The sequence below is a fragment of the Lithobates pipiens genome, unplaced genomic scaffold (assembly GCF_037356315.1).
Source record: "Lithobates pipiens isolate NorthernLeopardFrog02 unplaced genomic scaffold, aLitPip1_a1.2 Scaffold_16, whole genome shotgun sequence".
Classification (NCBI taxonomy): domain Eukaryota; kingdom Metazoa; phylum Chordata; class Amphibia; order Anura; family Ranidae; genus Lithobates; species Lithobates pipiens.
The window spans coordinates 225,433,978-225,452,527 of NW_027507748.1; the positions used below are offsets into that span (position 1 = coordinate 225,433,978).

At 46.8% G+C, this 18,550-nt stretch overlaps 1 protein-coding gene across 1 annotated transcript in view; it reads right to left on the reverse strand.

The window, feature by feature from the left end:
* Nucleotides 1–1,419: 1,419 nt before the first annotated feature.
* IPO9 (importin 9) overlaps nt 1,420–18,550 on the reverse strand; it is a 90,965-nt gene continuing 73,834 nt past the window's right edge. The window contains exons 22-24 of the mRNA XM_077481148.1: nt 8,053–8,145; nt 4,895–4,971; nt 1,420–2,648 (exon numbers count right to left, since the gene is read on the reverse strand). Coding sequence (XP_077337274.1) covers nt 2,538–2,648; nt 4,895–4,971; nt 8,053–8,145 — 281 coding nt within the window. The 3' untranslated portion in view covers nt 1,420–2,537. The remainder of the gene's footprint in view (nt 2,649–4,894; nt 4,972–8,052; nt 8,146–18,550) is intronic.

Below are 18,550 nucleotides of genomic sequence, written 5' to 3' on the forward strand. Positions count from 1 at the left end.
ACAGATGGACTCTTTTTGAGGACTGCTATATATGGACGCATCTGAATACTTATTTATATGTGTTTTTTATGTGGGTTTTTTTCACAGTTCTTTTCACTTTTTTTCAATTTATACATATTTTCATATATTTTTCCTTATAAATTCAATTCACGATTGAATAGGTTTAATATGGGCTTTTGGTACTTGTATTTATCATGATTGCTTAATTTGGTTGCACTTTACACTTTTTTTGTATACACAGCTTCCCGGCTGGGACATTGGTCTAAGGTACGAGGTGTATGCTCATACATTAAATTCCTTGAGAAGAGCGCGGTTCTTTTGCTTTTATATCTTTGGTATATAATAGAACTGCAGCACTGACGGAAATAGATTTTTCCTATTTTCATTTCTGTAGCGCAATTTTTCTTTTCCTTTCCAGTAATCCATGCCCATAATCTGTTTGTCTTAAGCAAACTGTTTGTGGGCTTTCTTGTGCCTCATCTTTAAAAGAGGCTTCCTTCTGGGACGACAGCCATGCAGTCCAATTTATAGAAGTTTGCGGTGTATGGTCTGAGCACTGACAGGCTGACCCCACCCAACCCCCCCCTCCCCCCCCCCCCCCCTCAACCTCTGCAGCGATCATACGTCTATTTCCCAAAGATAACCTCTGGATATGACACTGAGCATGTACACTCAACTTCTTTGGTCAACCATGGCAAAGCCTGTTCTGAGTGGAACCTGTCCTGTTAAACTGCTGTATGGCCTTGGCCACCATGCTGCAACTCAGTTTCAGGGTCTTCGCAATCTTCTTATAGCCTAGGTTGTGTTTATGTACAGCAATAATTCTTTTTTTCAGATCGTTAAGAGAGTTCTTTGCCATGAGGTGCCATGTTGAACTTCCAGTGACCAGTATGAGCGATAACACCAAATTTAACACACCTGCTCCCCTTTCACACTTGACACCTTGTAACACTAATGAGTCACAAGACATTGGGGAGGGAAAATGGCTAAATGGGCTAAATTTGGACATTTTCACTTAGGGGTGTACTCACTTTTGTTGCCAGCGGTTAAACATTAATGGCTGCGTGTGAAGTTATTTTGAGGGGACAGCAAATATCACATGAAAAGAAAATACTAAAATATTTACAAAAAGGTAAGGGATGTATTCACTTAAGATACAGTGTGTGTGTAAATACAGGTACAATATATATATATATATATATATATATATATATATATATATATATATATATATATATATATACACACACACACATACACTTTCCTGTTCAGTGACTACACCTAAAGAGTGCAGAGCACAGCATAGATCTGGCACTGGGGCTTGTTTCAAATGCAAGAGGGATTTGACTGCAACTGGCTTTGAGCCATAACTCTTACTGAATGCTGTTCGCTCAGACAACACAATACCATGTCTTGAAATTGATGCACTATAAATTCACATATTTTATTTTTCTTAATTGACTTCTATTAGAGTCTTTCTGCAAAAGATAAGAAAAAAAAACTCCACACTGGGGGTCTTCAAAATTGTCCATGTTATAAGTGAAAGTTGGAGTTAGAGTTGAGGCTTGGATATTTCATTATTAGTAGGACCTCCTAATGGTTCCTTCATTCATTTTGATTGTACAGTTTTCTGAACCTGATGGCTCTGAAAGTTTTCCACAGCAGATCTGACCAGATAATCCTTAGGAATGTGTTTTTCCAGCAGCGGTGGTATAGGTCGAAACTCAAATCAATGTCTAAGCATAGTCTTACATTAACTCTGACTAAACGTTCTCTCAAATACTGTTCATAATATTGGATGCAGTGGTGAATAGATTTGTATCTATAAAAACATCCTAATAGCATAAATGCACGTTTGTCAGCAGGTTTCAAGATGAGGTTTACATGGCTCTCCTTTACACCTAGATTTCTTTACCTATATGCCCTTTTCGGGCATCATGTTAATTAAATTAGCAGCACTAGAACACTACAGCTACAGTTGGATAATCCTGCTAGTTGTGCTTTCCCAGTCTTGACTCCTGAAGGAATAAGACCAGGACACATCAGTATAGTGCAGAGGTTGACTTGGCCCTGAACAATTGTGCATACTACTCTCTGCATCATCATACAAGGCACCGTGTTTTTAAGGTCCGATTATGGAAGGGTTGTGGTAAGTAGGATATCACCCACATGAATTAGAATACTAATATACTAAAACCAAGACAGCTAAATGCTGAGGACTGAAGCTTTTAGGGTTCAGAATAAAATCAGTTTCGTTTACACGGCAGAATGTGTAACAGCTTTTCAAATGGCAGTCATCCCCCTGTCATACTGTTTACCACTCACTATATGCCAACAAGATCAATTACTGATGAATGGCAATGGAGTGAAAATTAAGCCCCAAGTAAAGTCAAAGGAAAACCGATCTTGTCAAACATCACTGGGGTCAGTCTGTCAAAAAATACAACCAGCAAGTGCTTTCAAGTCCTAGGTTAAACCTGGTGCTGGGCTGCAACTTCACAGAATGAATTATTTCATTATACTTTAGTCCAATATCCTCATATGCCAATTGATTGAAGGATTCGACGGTCGTTGGCATTTAAATGTTCAGAGAATGCAGAAAAACATGGCTGTTGGGCAAACTGCTGCAGAAACTCTGTCAGATACGTCTATAAAATGAAGAAAAATTCAATGAGTCAGCTGTGTACTAAGCTATTCACTTTAAAACAGAGTTTGACACAAAGGTGGAACTTTCGCTTATCTGTCTTCCTGCCCCCCCCCCCCTCTATTGCCACAAGGCACCTTTCTGGGGGAGCAGGTAATTGTTTTTGACAGATACCCTGTCCCCACTCCTGCCAGGCCTTGCTGTGGCAAGGTACGTCACAAGTCCGACCCCCCCTCCTCCTCCTCTTCCCTCGCCTGCTGCCGGGGCAGTAAGAGAGCAGCACGTTTTGCGCATGCGCAGTAGGGACCCAGCCATGAAGCCACAAGGCTTTATGGGCAGATTCCTTTACTGGCAATGGTGGCAGCAGCACCCGACAGCTGAAACAGTCACATCACTGGCTTCCAGGACAGGCAAGTGTCCCAATATTTAAAAAGTCTGCAGCTACAGTATGCATTTTTGGAGGGGAAGGCTGGAACACCGCTTTAACCCAAAAGGGAGAGCAAGGTTTCAGAAATCACATCAGATACTGACTACAATTTATTTAGGCTGGGACTGACACAAACTTGAATCCGAACTCTAGGATAACAATATATTGTATAAATACAAGTGTATTTTTGTACTGAATGTGTACTCTTGCTTGAATCTTTGTGTGATTCTTCCAGATCTGTGCAGTAACTCAGCCTGTAATGGGTGGGCCAAAAGATCCCTTCCACAGCCGTTTCTGTACTGGCAATGTGCAGCAGTGATATCACTTCTACTTTTAAAAAGGTAAAATATGGGTTTGCAAAGGAATTTGGTACACAAAACAGTGTTATATCCTTTGAGGCTATTATGGAACATTTAGGCCGGGTTCACACTGCTGCGGGGGGAGATCCGGATGTGATTCGCACCGCACTGCAGTGCTAATCACATCCGATCTCCGTAGCGATGCGAGTTCAGCCATACAGATAGTATGGCTGAATTCGCATCGCTACGGAGATCGGATGTGATTAGCACTGCAGTGCTAATCACATCCGATAGTATGGCTGAATTCGCATCGCTCCCGCAGCAAACTCGCACGGGACCCTTTTTTGGTCCGCAACAGAATCGGATCGCATGGGGGTTCACACCATGCGATCCGATTCCTGTGCGAGTCGGCAGATCGCACTGCGATATGCGGACGGATCTGGGGGTGTCATTAACATATCATTGACACTCCCAGCCGTCCGCATAGGGCAGTGTGAACTGCCGGCGGGAGTAATGCGATGCGGGAAAACGCCGTGGATTTGCGGCGTTCCCGCATCACAGCGGTGTGAACCCGGCCTTAAAGTGATTCAACCCCCCCCCCCCCCTTTTTTTTTTAACCTTATGATGCATTATATAAAAGTACTTTGAACCACGGTATGTCCAGGATTACTCTTTCATGTCACAGGTAATTTGTCCACTGCTAAAGCCCTGCACTTTGCATGCTATACTATGTAGGCAGAAAAAAGCCATTCTTCTTTATGCCCTTGATTTACAGAACAGTACAGATACAGGGGGACCTGTAATAGAAGCCCTCAGTAGAGGCTGGACTGGGTCCAAGAAACACTTCAGGCACAAACAGTATCTTTTTAAAGCCAATTATTGCTTCTTTTTTTTTGTGCTGAATTTCATAGTTAGTAAGGTTAAATAAGGACACCAGTCCATCCAGTTCAACCTGAGTGTCTACAATTGTCCCTGTACAGTGCACACTCACATTGGTCCCTACCCTCAAGGAGCCCACAATCCAATTGATATACTAGGGCCAATTTTGGACAGTAGCCAATTAACCTACCTGCATGTCTTTGGATTGTGGGAGGAAACTGGAGTACCCGGAGGAAACCCACACAGGCACAGGGAGAACATGCAAACTCCAGGCAGGTAGTGTTGTGGTTGGGATCCGAACCAGTGACCCTTCTTACTGCTAGGTGAGAGCGCTAACCACTACACCACTGTGTAGCCTGAGTTACTGCTGATGTTTCAGCAAAGAACAGAAGCAAATCCACAGAAATGTTCTAATCTAGCTGGCAGTCTTCTTCGAACCATATGTGCTAGGGTTATCTACATGAGTGTGCCAAAACTGCACATAATGTGCAGTACTGTTTAGGGCCATAGTAAAACAAACTATGCCCAGGGTAACCAACATGAGGAATTAGGATTGTGAAAACCATTTCTAAAATAAAATATAAAAAACACCACATCAGATATTCTCCTAGGCTAATTTCTATAAATTCATCTGCATAGTTTTACCTGTAAATCTATTTGGTACAATGGGTCTTTGAGAACATCAGGGTCATCTTCCTCATCATCTTCATAATAATCATCATCTGCCAAAAAATTAAAACAAAAAAAATAATAATGTGGTAAGAAACTGCGTTCAAGCAGTTAGGAGTTTGTCCGTAAATGCATTTTGTGGTTTTGAAATGTTGGAATACATACTATGGTAATATACATTCACATTCAAAATTATTTTTCTGTAGCATTTTGTCAGCACACATACAGTGGGACAGAAAGTATTCAGAACCCCCTGAAATTTTTCACTCTGTTATATTGCAGCCACTTGCTAAAATCATTTAGGTTAATTTTTTCCTCATTAATGTACACACAGCACCCCATATTGACAGAAACACACAGAATTGTTGACATTTTTGCAGATTTATTAAAAAAGAAAAACTGAAATATCACAAGGTCCTAAGTATTCAGACCCTTTGCTCAGTATTTAGTAGAAGCACCCTTTTGATCTAATATAGCCATGAGTCTTTTTGAGAAAGATGCAACAAGTTTTTCAAACCTGGATTTGGGAATCCTTCGCCATTCCTCCTTGCAGATCCTCTCCAGTTCTGTCAAGTTGGATGGTAAATGTTGGTGGACAGCCATTTTTAGGTCTCTCCAGAGATGCGCAATTGGGTTTAAGTCAGGGCTCTGGCTAGGCCATTCAAGAACAGTCACAGAGTTGTTGTGAAGCCACTCCATTATTTTAGCTGTGTGCTTAGGGTCATTGTCTTGTTGGAAAGTAAACCTTCGGCCCAGTCTGAGGTCCTGAGCACTCTGGAGAAGGTTTTCATCCAGGATATCCCTGTACTTGGCCGCATTCATCTTTCCCTCGATTGCAACCAGTCATTTCCCTGCAGCTGAAAAATACCCCCACAGCATGATGCTGCCACCACCATGCTTCACTGTTGGGACTGTATTGGATAGGTGATGAGAAGTGCCTGGTTTTCTCCACACACACCGCTTAGAATTAAGACCAAAAAGTTCCATCTTGGTCTCATCTGACCAGAGAATCTTATTTCTCACCATCTTGGAGTCATTCAGGTGTTTTTTTTTTTAAGCAAACTCCATGCAGGCTTCCATGTGTCTTGCACCGAGGAGAGGCTGCAGTCAGGCCACTCTGCCATAAAGCAACTGGTGGAGGGCTGCAGACTTTACACAGGGACTTTCTACTACTTTCTCCCGACTGCATCTCCGGAGCTCAGCCACAGTGATCTTTGGGTTCTTCTTTACCTCTCTCACCAAGGCTATTCTCCCCGATAGCTCAGTTTGGCCAGACAGCCAGCTCTAGAAAGGGCTCTGGTCATCCCAAAAGTCTCCCATTTAAGGATTATGGAGGCCACTGTGCTCTTAGGAACCTTAAATGCAGCAGAACTTTTTTGTAACCTTTGCCAGATCTGTGCTTTGCCACAATTCTGTCTCTGAGCTCTTCAGGCAGTTCCTTTGACCTCATGATTCTCATTTGCTCTGATATGCACTGTGAGCTGTAAGGTCGTATATAGACAGGTGTGTGGCTTTCCTAATCAAGTTCAATCAGTATAATCAAAACACAGCTGGACTCAAAGGTGTAGAACCATCTCAAGGATGATCAGAAGAAACGGACAGCACCTGAGTTAAATATATGAGTGTCACAGCAAAGGGTCTGAATACTTAGGACCATGTGATATTTCAGTTTTTCTTTTTTAATAAATCTGCATAAAAGTCAACAACTGTTTTTCTGCCAATATGTGTGCTGTGTGTACATTAATGGGGAAAAAAATGAACTTAAATGATTTTAGCAAATGGCTGCAATATAACAAAGTGAAAAATTTAAGGGGGTCTGAATACTTTCTGTCCCCACTGTATACACAGGATAATTTTGCCACAACCAAAAGGAATTTATGAGGCTTTATGCAAGTTAAAAATCATGCAATTTCCACTGCGACTTTAATCTGCGACTTTGGATGTGTGCAACTTTGTTATGACTTTGACCAGTATGATCGATTTGCTTGTGCTCCACAAAGACATTAGACAAGGGCACAACAGAAAAATGTGTTTAGTTTCATTTGGCTTCTTCATTTCCGAATACCAAACGTTCAGAACGATTCAAATTCAGAAAATTAAATCACCCAAATTGAATTCTGCGCTGGTTGTTAAGAGCGCGATCTACGGCTTCCTGGCCCGCTCCGTAACAACCAACGACTCATCAGCTGTCAGCAGGTTTACCCATGGTAAAAAAAAATGAAAATGAATGGAAAAAAAAAAAAAAAAAAAAAAAGACGAATGCCGGCAATGAAAAATAGGGCATGCCCTCCCCCACTGCATACCAGGCCCCTTCCCAAAAAAAAAAAAAAAAAAAAAAAAAAAAAAAAGGCTTGGGGTCCCCCCAAAATCCATACCAAACCCTTATCTGAGAATGCAGTGGCCTTCAATCTACCCAAGCCCCCCGCCCACCCCCAAACACCTTGTCTGGAGAGACAAATGCCTCTTCCCCACAACACTGGCCGGTGGTTGTGGGGGTCTGTGGACAGGGGGGCTCATCAGGATCTGGAAGCCCCCCCAAAAATATGTGAATAGTATGGGGTATAACACAAGTTTTTGACAAGTCCTTTATTTAAAAAAAATGTCCCCCGGTGTAGATCCATTGTGAATCAGGGTTGCGGGGAAGAGGTCCTGGTCCCAAACATGGGGACAAGGTGCTTTGGGGGCAGAGAGCCCATCCTGCCCCAAACCACCCCCCTCATGTTTAGGCCACCACCCCTTTCCTGACCTCTGACCTGCCAAGCTGCATGCTCAGATAAGGGTCTGGAATGAATTTTTTTTGGGGAGGACCCATGCTGCTTTTTTCCCCAGCAATACCAGGCCAGAAGGGCCTGGTATGCATTGGGGGGTTTTTCATTGCCGCCATTCACAAGTTGCAACCAAATAGCATCAATATCATGCAGGTGCAACTTTCAATGGTTTACATTGAGGTCTATGGACCTCAAATCGCATGAAAGTCGGACCAAAGTAGTGCAGGAACTACTTTGAAGTGGCACAGATATGAACGGTTATCATTGGGAAACATGAGGCGCGACCTGTGACAAGTAACACAAGTGTGAATGGGGCCTAACTTAGAATACATTAAGTGAAACAATTTACAGAACGAATGCGGTTACCATATTTATTGCTTGATATAATATCTGATAACAGTTGTCCTGCCAAACCTTCATCCTCGTCGTCATCATCTTCCCACATATCGTTTGCATCATCTGAAATGAAAAGGCATGAAAATTACACAAAATGTTTCGTTACTTTGCTTGTTTAATGGCAGAGAAAAGTTTGTATTGTAAACCTAAACCATCCAAAATTTTACATGTTTAGTGCATAGGAAAAACAAAACAAAAAAACACAGCAGCAAATCAGACAAAGGTTAAGCAGTGGGAATACAAATAAACATTCTTTAACTACCAATTCACACATCCAATGTTTTAGGATCTATTCACACCAGAATGCAGTGCAGGAAACCCGTGTCCCATGCGCACTTCCTGCACCGGGTTCAAAACACACTGCAGTTGTGACCTACAGGGGGCGTCAATATTAAGTTAATGACACCCCAAATTGTATGGTACAAAAGTACTGTGCAATGCAGTTGCGATTTTCCAAAGGTAGTGCATGCCCTATTTATGGTCTGGAGCAATTTCAGCCCATTTAAAAACAATGGGCTAATATTGCACCACACAGAACTAAATGCGTGAACTGGCCCTTAAAGAGGAGTCTGAACTCATTAAAGAATCTGTACACCTTTTAAAAATAGACTAATGAAATAACATAACAGAATACAATTAAACCACTTGCTGACCAGCCCCTGCTGATATACAGTGACAGGTTAGCTCTATTGCTCGAATTGCTGAAACGGTAGGTCGGTTCGTGCAATAAATACAGCGGGAGCTCATGGTGCTAACGCGCGTGGCCTCCAGAGAGGTAGAACGGGGATCTGTCAATGTAAACAAAAAGATCCCTGCTCTGTCAGGGGAGTAGAGATAGTTTTTTCCCAGTGATCATGAACAGCGATCTCTTCTCCCAGTCAGTCCTCTCCCCCCCCCCCCCCACAGTTTGAAACAACTCCCTAGGGAACACTTAACCCCTTAAATAGCCCTGTTAACCCCTTCCGTGCCAGTGTCATTTATACAGTAATCAGTGCATTTTTATAGCACTGTATAAATATCACTGGTGCCAAAACAGTGCCGATCTGTCCATCGCAATGTTGCAGTTGCGCTAAAAAGCACAGCTCCTTTATTCTTGACCTTAGGGTTATCACGCCACCTTCAGGAGAGGACCAGGCAGAACATGTAAAAAACAGCAAGACTCCACAGCACTGCCCAGGGGGCAGTCCCTCTGGCTATAACCCCTCACCCTGCTTCCTGCAGCAGTTTTAAAAAGCAGTACAAACATAAATAGGAGGAGTGGGTGCGGTGTCTGATAAAATTAACTTCAGAGAAATGAGTGAGTACAAAAATCCCATTTTCTCTTTATTTCATCGACAGACAGCTCCTTAATTCTTGACCTTAGGGACGTCCCCAAGCAGTGTCAAAAAATGAGGGGTGGAAACAGAAAAACATAAAACTTCACCCACAACAAAAGGAACACCTCAACAGAGGAGTTGCCATCCGAAATGGGCGCAATCAAAACCAGCGGCCAACTTATGCATCAAAAGATGCGTTTACAACAAACTTGTAACTTAAAGTGTAAACTGCAACCTTACACAACTGCCTGCAAAACCTTGTGGCCAAAGCAAGCATCCGAAGATGCGCTTACATCAACTTTGTAGAATTTAGTGAAAGTGTGAACAGACGACCAAGTCGCCACCTAAAACAACTGGGAGACAGAAGCTTGATGGCGGAAAGCCCAGGAGATTCCAATTGCACTGGTGGAATCAGTGACAGGAAAAGGGGGAATCCACCACTTTAAAGCATAGGCCTGAATAACAATCTGTCTGATCCGAGAAATGGTGGACGACGAGAACGCCAGACCTTTTTTCAGAACAGCCACCGAGACAAAAAGTCTGACTTCTGGAAGGGAGCCGTAGCAGACAGATATACCCGTAGAGCCCGGACCACGTCCAGGGAATGCAAGGCAAACTCTTTCAGGTGTGTCGGCTTAGGACACAGGGATGGTAACACAATGTCCTCATTGAGATGGAATGCCGAAACCACCTTTGGAAGGAAAAAGAGGGCTGCTAATCCTTGTGGATGACCAGGTAGGGAGACTTGCATGACAAAGCCGCTAACTCAGAAACCCTCCTGGCAGATGTAATAGCCACTAGAAAGACTACTTTCTGAGAAATAGTTAACAAGGGAATCTCCCTAATATTTTCAAACAGCGGTTTCTGGAGTGCCGATAGTACCAGATTCAGATCCCAGGGAGGTAGTGGTGGTCGAAACCGGAGGGACTTGGCTGATATTTGCCCCTTGATGGCACTTAGGGCAAGTTTCTGATCCACTCCTCGCTGCAAAAATCAGCAGGATACAGGACACTAAATATGTGCGTGGATGCCACCCCATCACCTCAAACATGGAGATGCAAATCTTCCACGTATGATCGTAAATCTTTAAAGAAGACGACTTCCGTGCCCTCAGCACAGTGGTAATTACAGTCCGACAGACCTCAGTCCCTTAGAACCAGGTTTTCAACAGTCTTAACCTTTAAAACCAGCGATGAGAAAGCAGGATGAGGTATAGGACCTTGCGATAGAAGGTCCTCTTGCATCGGCAGCCGCTAAGGAACATCCGCCACCAGTCGTATTAGGTTGGTGTACCAAGGACGCTGAGGCTAATCTGGGGCAATCAGAATCTTTGGAATCCCCTCGGCCTCCACTCTGCGCAGTAGACGTGGAAGAAGTTTGTTTTTGGGGGGGGGGTTTGGCATAAATCAGCCAATAATGCCCCCATGGAGCCACTAACGCGTCAGACGCGTCCGCCCAAGGGTCTCTCGTCCTGGACACAAACCTCTGCTCCTTTCGGTTGAGCTGGGAGGTCCACATCTGGTGTGCCCCATCTTAGGCAAAGGAGCCAGAATACATCCGGATGCAACGACCATTCCCCTAGATCCAGCATCTGACAACTATGCTACGAATGTATATGGCTGACAGGGCTGGCACGTGCTTCTCTGCACGCTGGAGGATGTGAGGGACCTCCCATGCTGTGGCCGAACTCCTTGTTCCTCCTTGATGGTTGACATATGCCACCACTGTGGCGTTGTCCGACTGGATCCTGACCGCATGCCCCTGTAACATCCTGGACCATATGGAGAGGCACCATCTGATCGCCCAAAGCTCAAGCACATTGATCACCAGTTGGGATTCTTCCCAAGACCAGAGGCCCTGGTCTGACACTACGCCCAAAACTCCCCCCCCCCCAATCAGTCAGGCTGGTGTCCATTACGATCACGGTCCAATGGAGAGGAAGGAACGATCTCCCAAACTGAAGGGCTGGAGACCTCAGCCACCAGAGAAGGGAATCCTTGACTAACTGGCTCACCCGAATTTGACAATCCAGGGATAATAGGATTTTTGTACTCACCATAAAATCCTTTTCTCTGTAATTCACCAACCGACACAGCTCCTCTCTGTAACTAAACAGGTTTGTTAGCCTGCCATTAGAACTAGGCAAAAATTGTAACACAATACACAGTACTTTAGGGCGGACTCTGTGCTAACAACCCTCCCTGCTCCCAGGAACTCAGTACGTCAACAAGCAGTATAACGTAGAGAAAAGGAGGGGTGGGTGCTGTGTTGATCGGTGAATTACAGAGAAAAGGATTTTACGGTGAGTACAAAAATCCTATTATCTCTTATATTCACCAACCAACACACCTCCTCTCTAACTAAATGGGACGTCCCCAAGCAGTGCTAAACGAGGGGTGGGAAAAAACAGCATTAAAACTTCATCAACCGTGGCAAGTGGGAACTAGTGAAACTAAACCCACAAAAAAAAAAAAAACAAAAACAAAAAAAAAAAAACAGCAGCGTACAGAAAAACACACCGCCATAACCGGGCATTCTCAACAGGAGAGATCACCAACACCACAACCTTTTTGTGGAAGTAATGCAACAGTGCATTAACAAACAGTACTGCGTTTTTATCGAAAAACCAGGAAAAAAAATCTCAATTGCAAGTACACGGCAACCTGCAAAACTTTGCGGCCAAAACAGGCATCAGCCGATGTACTGACGTCTACCTTGTAGAACTTGGTAAACGTATGGACAGACGACTAGGTTGCAGTCTTACATACCTGAGCAACAGACGCCTGGTGTCGGAAGGCCCAAGACGTTCCGATAGCTCTTGAGGGTGGACCGTGACTGGAAAAGGGGGCACCTGCCCCTTCAAGGCATAGGCTTGGACTACAATCTGTCTGATCCACCTGAAAATGGCTGGAAATGGTGGCCGACGAGACCGCCATACCCTTCTTTGGACCAGCCACGGAAACAAACAGCGAGTCTGACTTCTGAAAGGAAGCCGTGGCAGACAAGTATACCTTCAGAGCCCTAACCACATCGAGAGTGTGAAGGGACACCTCTTTGAGGTGCTTCGGCTTAGGACACAACGATGGTAATACAATGTCCTCATTGATATGAAAAGCCGAAACCACCTTCAGTAGAAAGGACGGTTGCGGACGCAACACCACCTTATCCCTGTGGATGACCAGATAATGCAACTTGCATGACAAGGCCACCAATTTCGAAACCCTCCTGGCCGATGTGATGGCCACTAGAAAGACCACCTTCTGTGAAAGGGTCAACAGGGGAATCTCCCTGATATTCTCAAACGGCGGCTTCTGAAGCGCCGACAACACCAGGTTCAAATCCCATGGGGGTAACGGTGGACACAGGGGGGGACTACATGTCGAACCCCCTGAACAAAGGTACTCGCTAATTAGTGAGACGCCAGGGGTCGCTGGAGAAAAAATAAAAAAAAAATAAAAGACAGCCAGGGCTGAAATTTGCCCCTTAATGGTGCTCAACGCCAATTTCTGGTCTACTCCTTGCTGAAGAAACAGCAGGATCCTGGATATAGAAAAGGAGCGCGGATGCCACCCTTTCTCCTCACACATGGAGATGTAGGCCTTCCAGTTACGATGGTATATCTTCCGCGAAGATTTCCGCGCCCTCAGCATAGTTGGAATCATCGAGTCCGACAGACCCCGGTTCCTCAGCACCTGGCTCTCAGCCATGCCGTTAAAGCCAGCGATGGTAAAGCAGGGTGAAAGATTGGACCTTGAGATAGGAGGTCCTCTCGCAGCGGCAGACGCCAAGGAGTGTCTGCCACCAAACGCACCAGGTCTGCGTAACGGGGCCGCTTGGGCCAATCTTGGGCAACCAGGATTACTGGGATCCCCTCGGCTTCCATTCTGCGAAGCAGACGTGGCAACAGTTTTAGTGGAGGAAAGGTGTAGATCAGCTGGTACTGATCCCACGGAGCCACCAGCGCGTGTGACGCGTCCGCCCACGGATCTCTTGTCCTGAACACGAATCTCGGCACCTTTCCGATTGAGATGGGAGGCCAATAGATCCACATCTGGCGTGCCCCATTTCAGGCACAGCAGCCTGAATATCTCTGGATGCAACGCCCATTCTCCTGGGTCCAGCATCTGACGACTCAGATAGTCCGCCTGCCAATTTTCCACCCCTGGGATGTAAATGGCTGACAGAGCCGGACCGCGCCGCTCTGCTCACCGAAGTATGTGAGTGACCTCCCGAGCAGTGGCTGAACTTCTTGTTCCCCCTTGTTGATTTATGTACGCCACAGCCGTGCCGTTGTCTGACTGTATGCTGGTCGAGCGGCCTTGAAGAAACGTCGACCACGTGTGGAGGCACAGCCTGATCGCTCTCAATTCGAGCAGATTGATCGGCAACCTGTATTCGTCCATCGACCAGAGGCCCAGAGCCCACTGAATCCCCATCACTCCACCCCAGCCTGAGAGACTGGCATCCGTAGTGATCACCGCCCATCTCAGAGGAAGGAACGATTTTCCAGACTGAATCACCGGGGACCTCAACCACCAGATCAGAGTGTCCCTGACTGGCTGGCTCACCTGGACCTGTCGATCCAGAGACAACAGAGATTTGTCCCATTTTGTCAAAATCTCCTTCTGCAGGACTCGTGTGGAACTGGGCATACAGTACTGCCTCGAAGGAGGCTACCATGAGCCCCAGCACTTGCATGCAAAAACGGAGCAACGACCACTTGAGGTTCATCAGTAGTTTGACCGCAGATCTGAGAGTCTGCAACTTGTCTGAGGGGAGAAAGACTCTCGCTTCCCTGGAGTCCAATAGTAAACCCAGGTACTCCTAGGACGCTAGGTCGGCACAACCACCAACTTTTTTAGGCTCAACAGCCACCCAAATTCTCGCAGTCTGCATGGTGATCGCTACAGCCTCCTCTAATTCTGAGGAGGAAGATGCTCTCAGGAGGAGATCGTCCAGGTAACTCACGATCGCAATTCCGCGTTGCCGCAGCAACGCCAATACTGGAGCCAGTACTTTGGTAAAGACTCGGGGGGGGGGGGGGGGGGGGGTTTGGGGCTGATGCCAGGCCAAAGGGAAGAGCCACAAACTGGTAATGGGCTTCCCCGACTGCCAAAACACAGAAATTTTTAATGCCGAAGGCATATGGGTATGTGCAGGTACGCATTATGGATGTCCAAAGACGCCAGGGAGTCCCCTTGATGGAGCGCAGCGACTACTGAGCAAACTGATTCCATTTTGAACCTCTGCACTTTTACAAAGTGATTGAGGGCTTTTAAGTCCAAGATTGGACGTACCCCGTCCTTCTTGGGAACCACAAACAGATTTGAGTAGAACCCCTGGAAGCGTTCCGATTCGGGAACTGGTACAATCACCCCCTGATTCAGCAAGCCCCTTACTGCCCCTAGCAGGGCCACCCAGCGAACCGGGGGGTGCAGGTATGCTGGAGGGGAAGAATCTGTTTGGCGGCCAAGAAAGAAACTATCTTGTAGCCTGTGGAAATCAGGTCGCAGACCCACTGGTCGGATAACCGGGAGGTCCACCGGGCTGCAAGTTTCCAAAGGCGACCCACCCGAGATATGGGTGGGGGCAAACCTTCATGCAGTAGCCCTTTTGTTCGCAGGCTTGCAGTTCCAGGGACGCTTCTGACCATCCCGTGGACGTCCTGTCGGGCTGGGAATGTTTTGTTGAAGCACCAGACGGACGAAAAAGCCGCTTGTGAGCGGAAAAAGAGGGCCCTTGCCTATGGCGTGGCTCCTTAGCCTTCCTGGCCTGTGGGAGTAGTGTACTCTTACTACCCGTGGCATTTTTAATAATGTCATCCAACGAAGCTCCAAAGAGCCGGTCACCAATGAAGGGAAGATCCGCCAGGGCTTTTTTGGATGCCTGGTCAGCAGACCAGCATTTAAGCCAAATCAGGCACCTCAGCACCTCCTATAGAAGATGGCTGCTGAGGCTCACAAGGGGAACCTGCTTTGCCCACAGCCTAGATGGCCGCCAGACAGTGCCATGCGGTGACAGGAAAAAAAAAAAAATCACAGAACAGTACTGCCTGCCAACAGACAGAACACCCTCACAGACACCTTTTGGGACCCCCCAGACCGGGACCAGGACCAACGCTAGCCGCACAGAGCCCCCTACAGGTGAGAGACCCAGCAAAACACACACACACACGGCAACCCCCCCCCCCCCCCCCCCGAGAGTGGAAGGAGGGGAGATGGGGACGTGGGAGAGAAGAGAAGGAGGTGAGGTGGCCCCCAAATCGACCTCCCAGGGAATGCCCAGCTGCTCACCCCACCAAAGCAGGGAGAGCCGTACTTACCAGTCCTGAAGAGCTGGGAGACATTCCATCACATACCTACTCTTGCGCAGTTACAGGGTAGTTGCTGGCCGGGTATACTGTGATCCAGACATCAGTGGCCCGGTCATATGTATACCCTGGAGCATTGAAGCTCACCGACCACCTCTGGAGCTGAGGCATGTCGTGGCCTGCCGAGCCTTAGCTGCGGCCTGCACACGCTTGATGGCCGGACAGGGGAGACTACAAGGATAACTTAACCAGCCGGCAGTTGATAGAAGATCCTTAGGCGTGCGCGCAGGTTTGCGGGACCCAAAAGGGACCGCTACCTTAGCGGAGGTACCAGCTGCATCTTGTATCTTCAGGGTATCCCGGACAGCAGTGATAAGTGCTCCTACGTTTTTCCTGCGCTAACCCGGACTAGGAGTAATTTTTTTGTTTTTTACCCCCTTGCGCCCACACTGGCAACAAAAGGTCTCCAGGACTGCCGACAAAGCGTCCATAGGCACCACATTTTTTGCAGGTGAGCAGATTGCAATAGCAGGGATCTCTGGGGAAGAAGCACCAGCTTGTGACGCCATACTGACCCTCACTCGCCTGCCACAACTTAGGGACTTAAGGCAAGGTACACAAATCCCACCCTCCTAGCTGCTCACAGACTAAGGGACACCTCCGCAGGACTCGCCACCCTGACCCTGCGCTGTGCCGTCGCTGACCGCTCTGCCCTGTTTTAGTCACAAAGTGCTCAGAGTGAAAACCTTGCTGTTCTGAGGTACACAGACCCAGCACTAGAGGTAAAAACACAGAGGCTACCAAATAATGGCTGCTAGCCGTCCTAGCAAAAATCACCAAGAAAATGGCCACCGAACATTCTAGAAAAGGCTGACAGCACATACAATTCATAAGACTACAGGAAAATGGCAGCGGCTTCTCCTCATGCAAAATAGCCCAGGGCAGTAAAGAAAAAACAGACCCCAACAGCCAGCGCAGTCCCCCGCCAAAGCCCGGAGCCCCCCTGGCCAGGTACATACACCGCACCTCATGCCCAGTCACACAGCGGCCCCAGCAGGGGGAGGAGGGAATGAGGGATAGGGAGAGAGGAAAAGGAGAGTGAGAGACCCCCTAGTCTACCTCCCAGGGAATGCTCAGCTGCTCCAACCTGCCGAGGCAGAGAGAGCCATACTTGCCCCTCCTGTCGGGATTGCTGGACGCATTCCACCACAGACCCATCACCCGAGCAGTACGGGGTGGCTGTTGACCACGGCACACTGACACAGACAGCAGTAACCCGGTTATGTGTGCTCCGGAGCATATAGCTCACTGGCCGCCCCTGGAGCAGAAGGGGCATGTCGTGGCCGACCCAGTGTGTAGCTAAGGTCTACTCAAGCTCGATGGCCAGGCTGGGGAGACTACAAGGATCTATATAATCCAGCCTGGCTGTTGATTGTAGATCACAGGATCAAAATTGCAGAAAAAATGAAATAATTCCCAGGACCAATGGTCCACTGTGGGAGCCAGGTCCTTCTACACTAGGAAAAAAAAAAACGGAGCTGCAGGAAGCAGGGTGAGGGGTTATAGCCAAAAGGGACTGGGTGGTGCTGTGCAGTCTTGCTGTTTTTACAAGTTTCACATGTTCAGCCTAGTCCTCTCCTTAAGGTGGCGTGATAACCCTAAGGTCAAGAATTAAGGGGCTGTGTCTGTCAATGAACGAAAGAATTCGCTCTTTTTTGTCTATAGCACAAATACCACCAAAAGAAAGCTCTATCTGTTGGGGGAAAAAAACTGACATTTTGTTTGGGTACAACGTCGCGCGACTGCGCAATTGTCAGTTTAAGTGGAGTTTCGTAAAAAACGGCCTCGTCATTAAGGTGGTAAATCCTTCCAAGGCTGAAGTGGTTCAATAAAAAAAAAAAATAATAATTTGTAGATTAACAGAGAATAAAGCCAGGTACACACAGGCCGAATGTTGGTAGACAACAGCTGCTAACAGCTGCTAAAGAAAAAAAAAAAAAAGGCAGACATTTTTTGTGTGGAAAACCAGCATGCGACTGACTCCCAATCAGTGCTCTCAGTTTTTAGTTTAACATATGCATTATGCTAAAAACCTTCAGTGTGCTGCAGCCACCCTAATACTTACCTGAACCCCATCTCTATCCAGTGATGTGCACAAGTGCCATGGCCGGGACTCTCCCTCCTGATTGTTTGAGACAGAGCAGCAGCGCTACTGGCTCCCACCGCTGTCAAAGTTAGCTAATTAGGAGAAGTGTGTGTGTGTGGGGGGGGGGGGGGGGGGGGGGTTTGCTGAACTGCTGCTCCGTGTCTGAATGGACACACTGAGTTGCGGCTCAGCTTGGGTGCTCCCATGGCAAACTGCTTGATGTGGGGGAACAGCAAGGAGGAACCAGGAGCATCAAAGGGGGACCAGAGAAGAAAAAGCCACTGCATATAAACGTTTCGTCCTGAGCGGATGTTCCATCAGAAGAAGCTGGTCTGTGTGATCCCAATGCGGTCGTCCGTTTGGCAGGAGGGCTCTGTGATTGGCCGTCCTGATCACATGATGGTTGTGTCCAATCACAGTAAATGTAAATATAGAGAGCCCTTGTGAGGCGATCAGGTCTCTCCTCCTCACACAGAGCTTATCAGTGATAACCCAGCTAGTGTCCCCACACAGTGAAAAATACCTGTCACACATCTGTCCCAGTGAACACCTATCCTATGTGAACATCTGTCCCAGTCATCAACATCTGCCACGTCTGTCCCAGTAATCAACATGGCTAAAAAATGATTCAGTCTGACAGTGCTACTTGGATGTTGGGCCTCTGTATGTGGCCTGGTTGTGAAAAAGTCTCACACA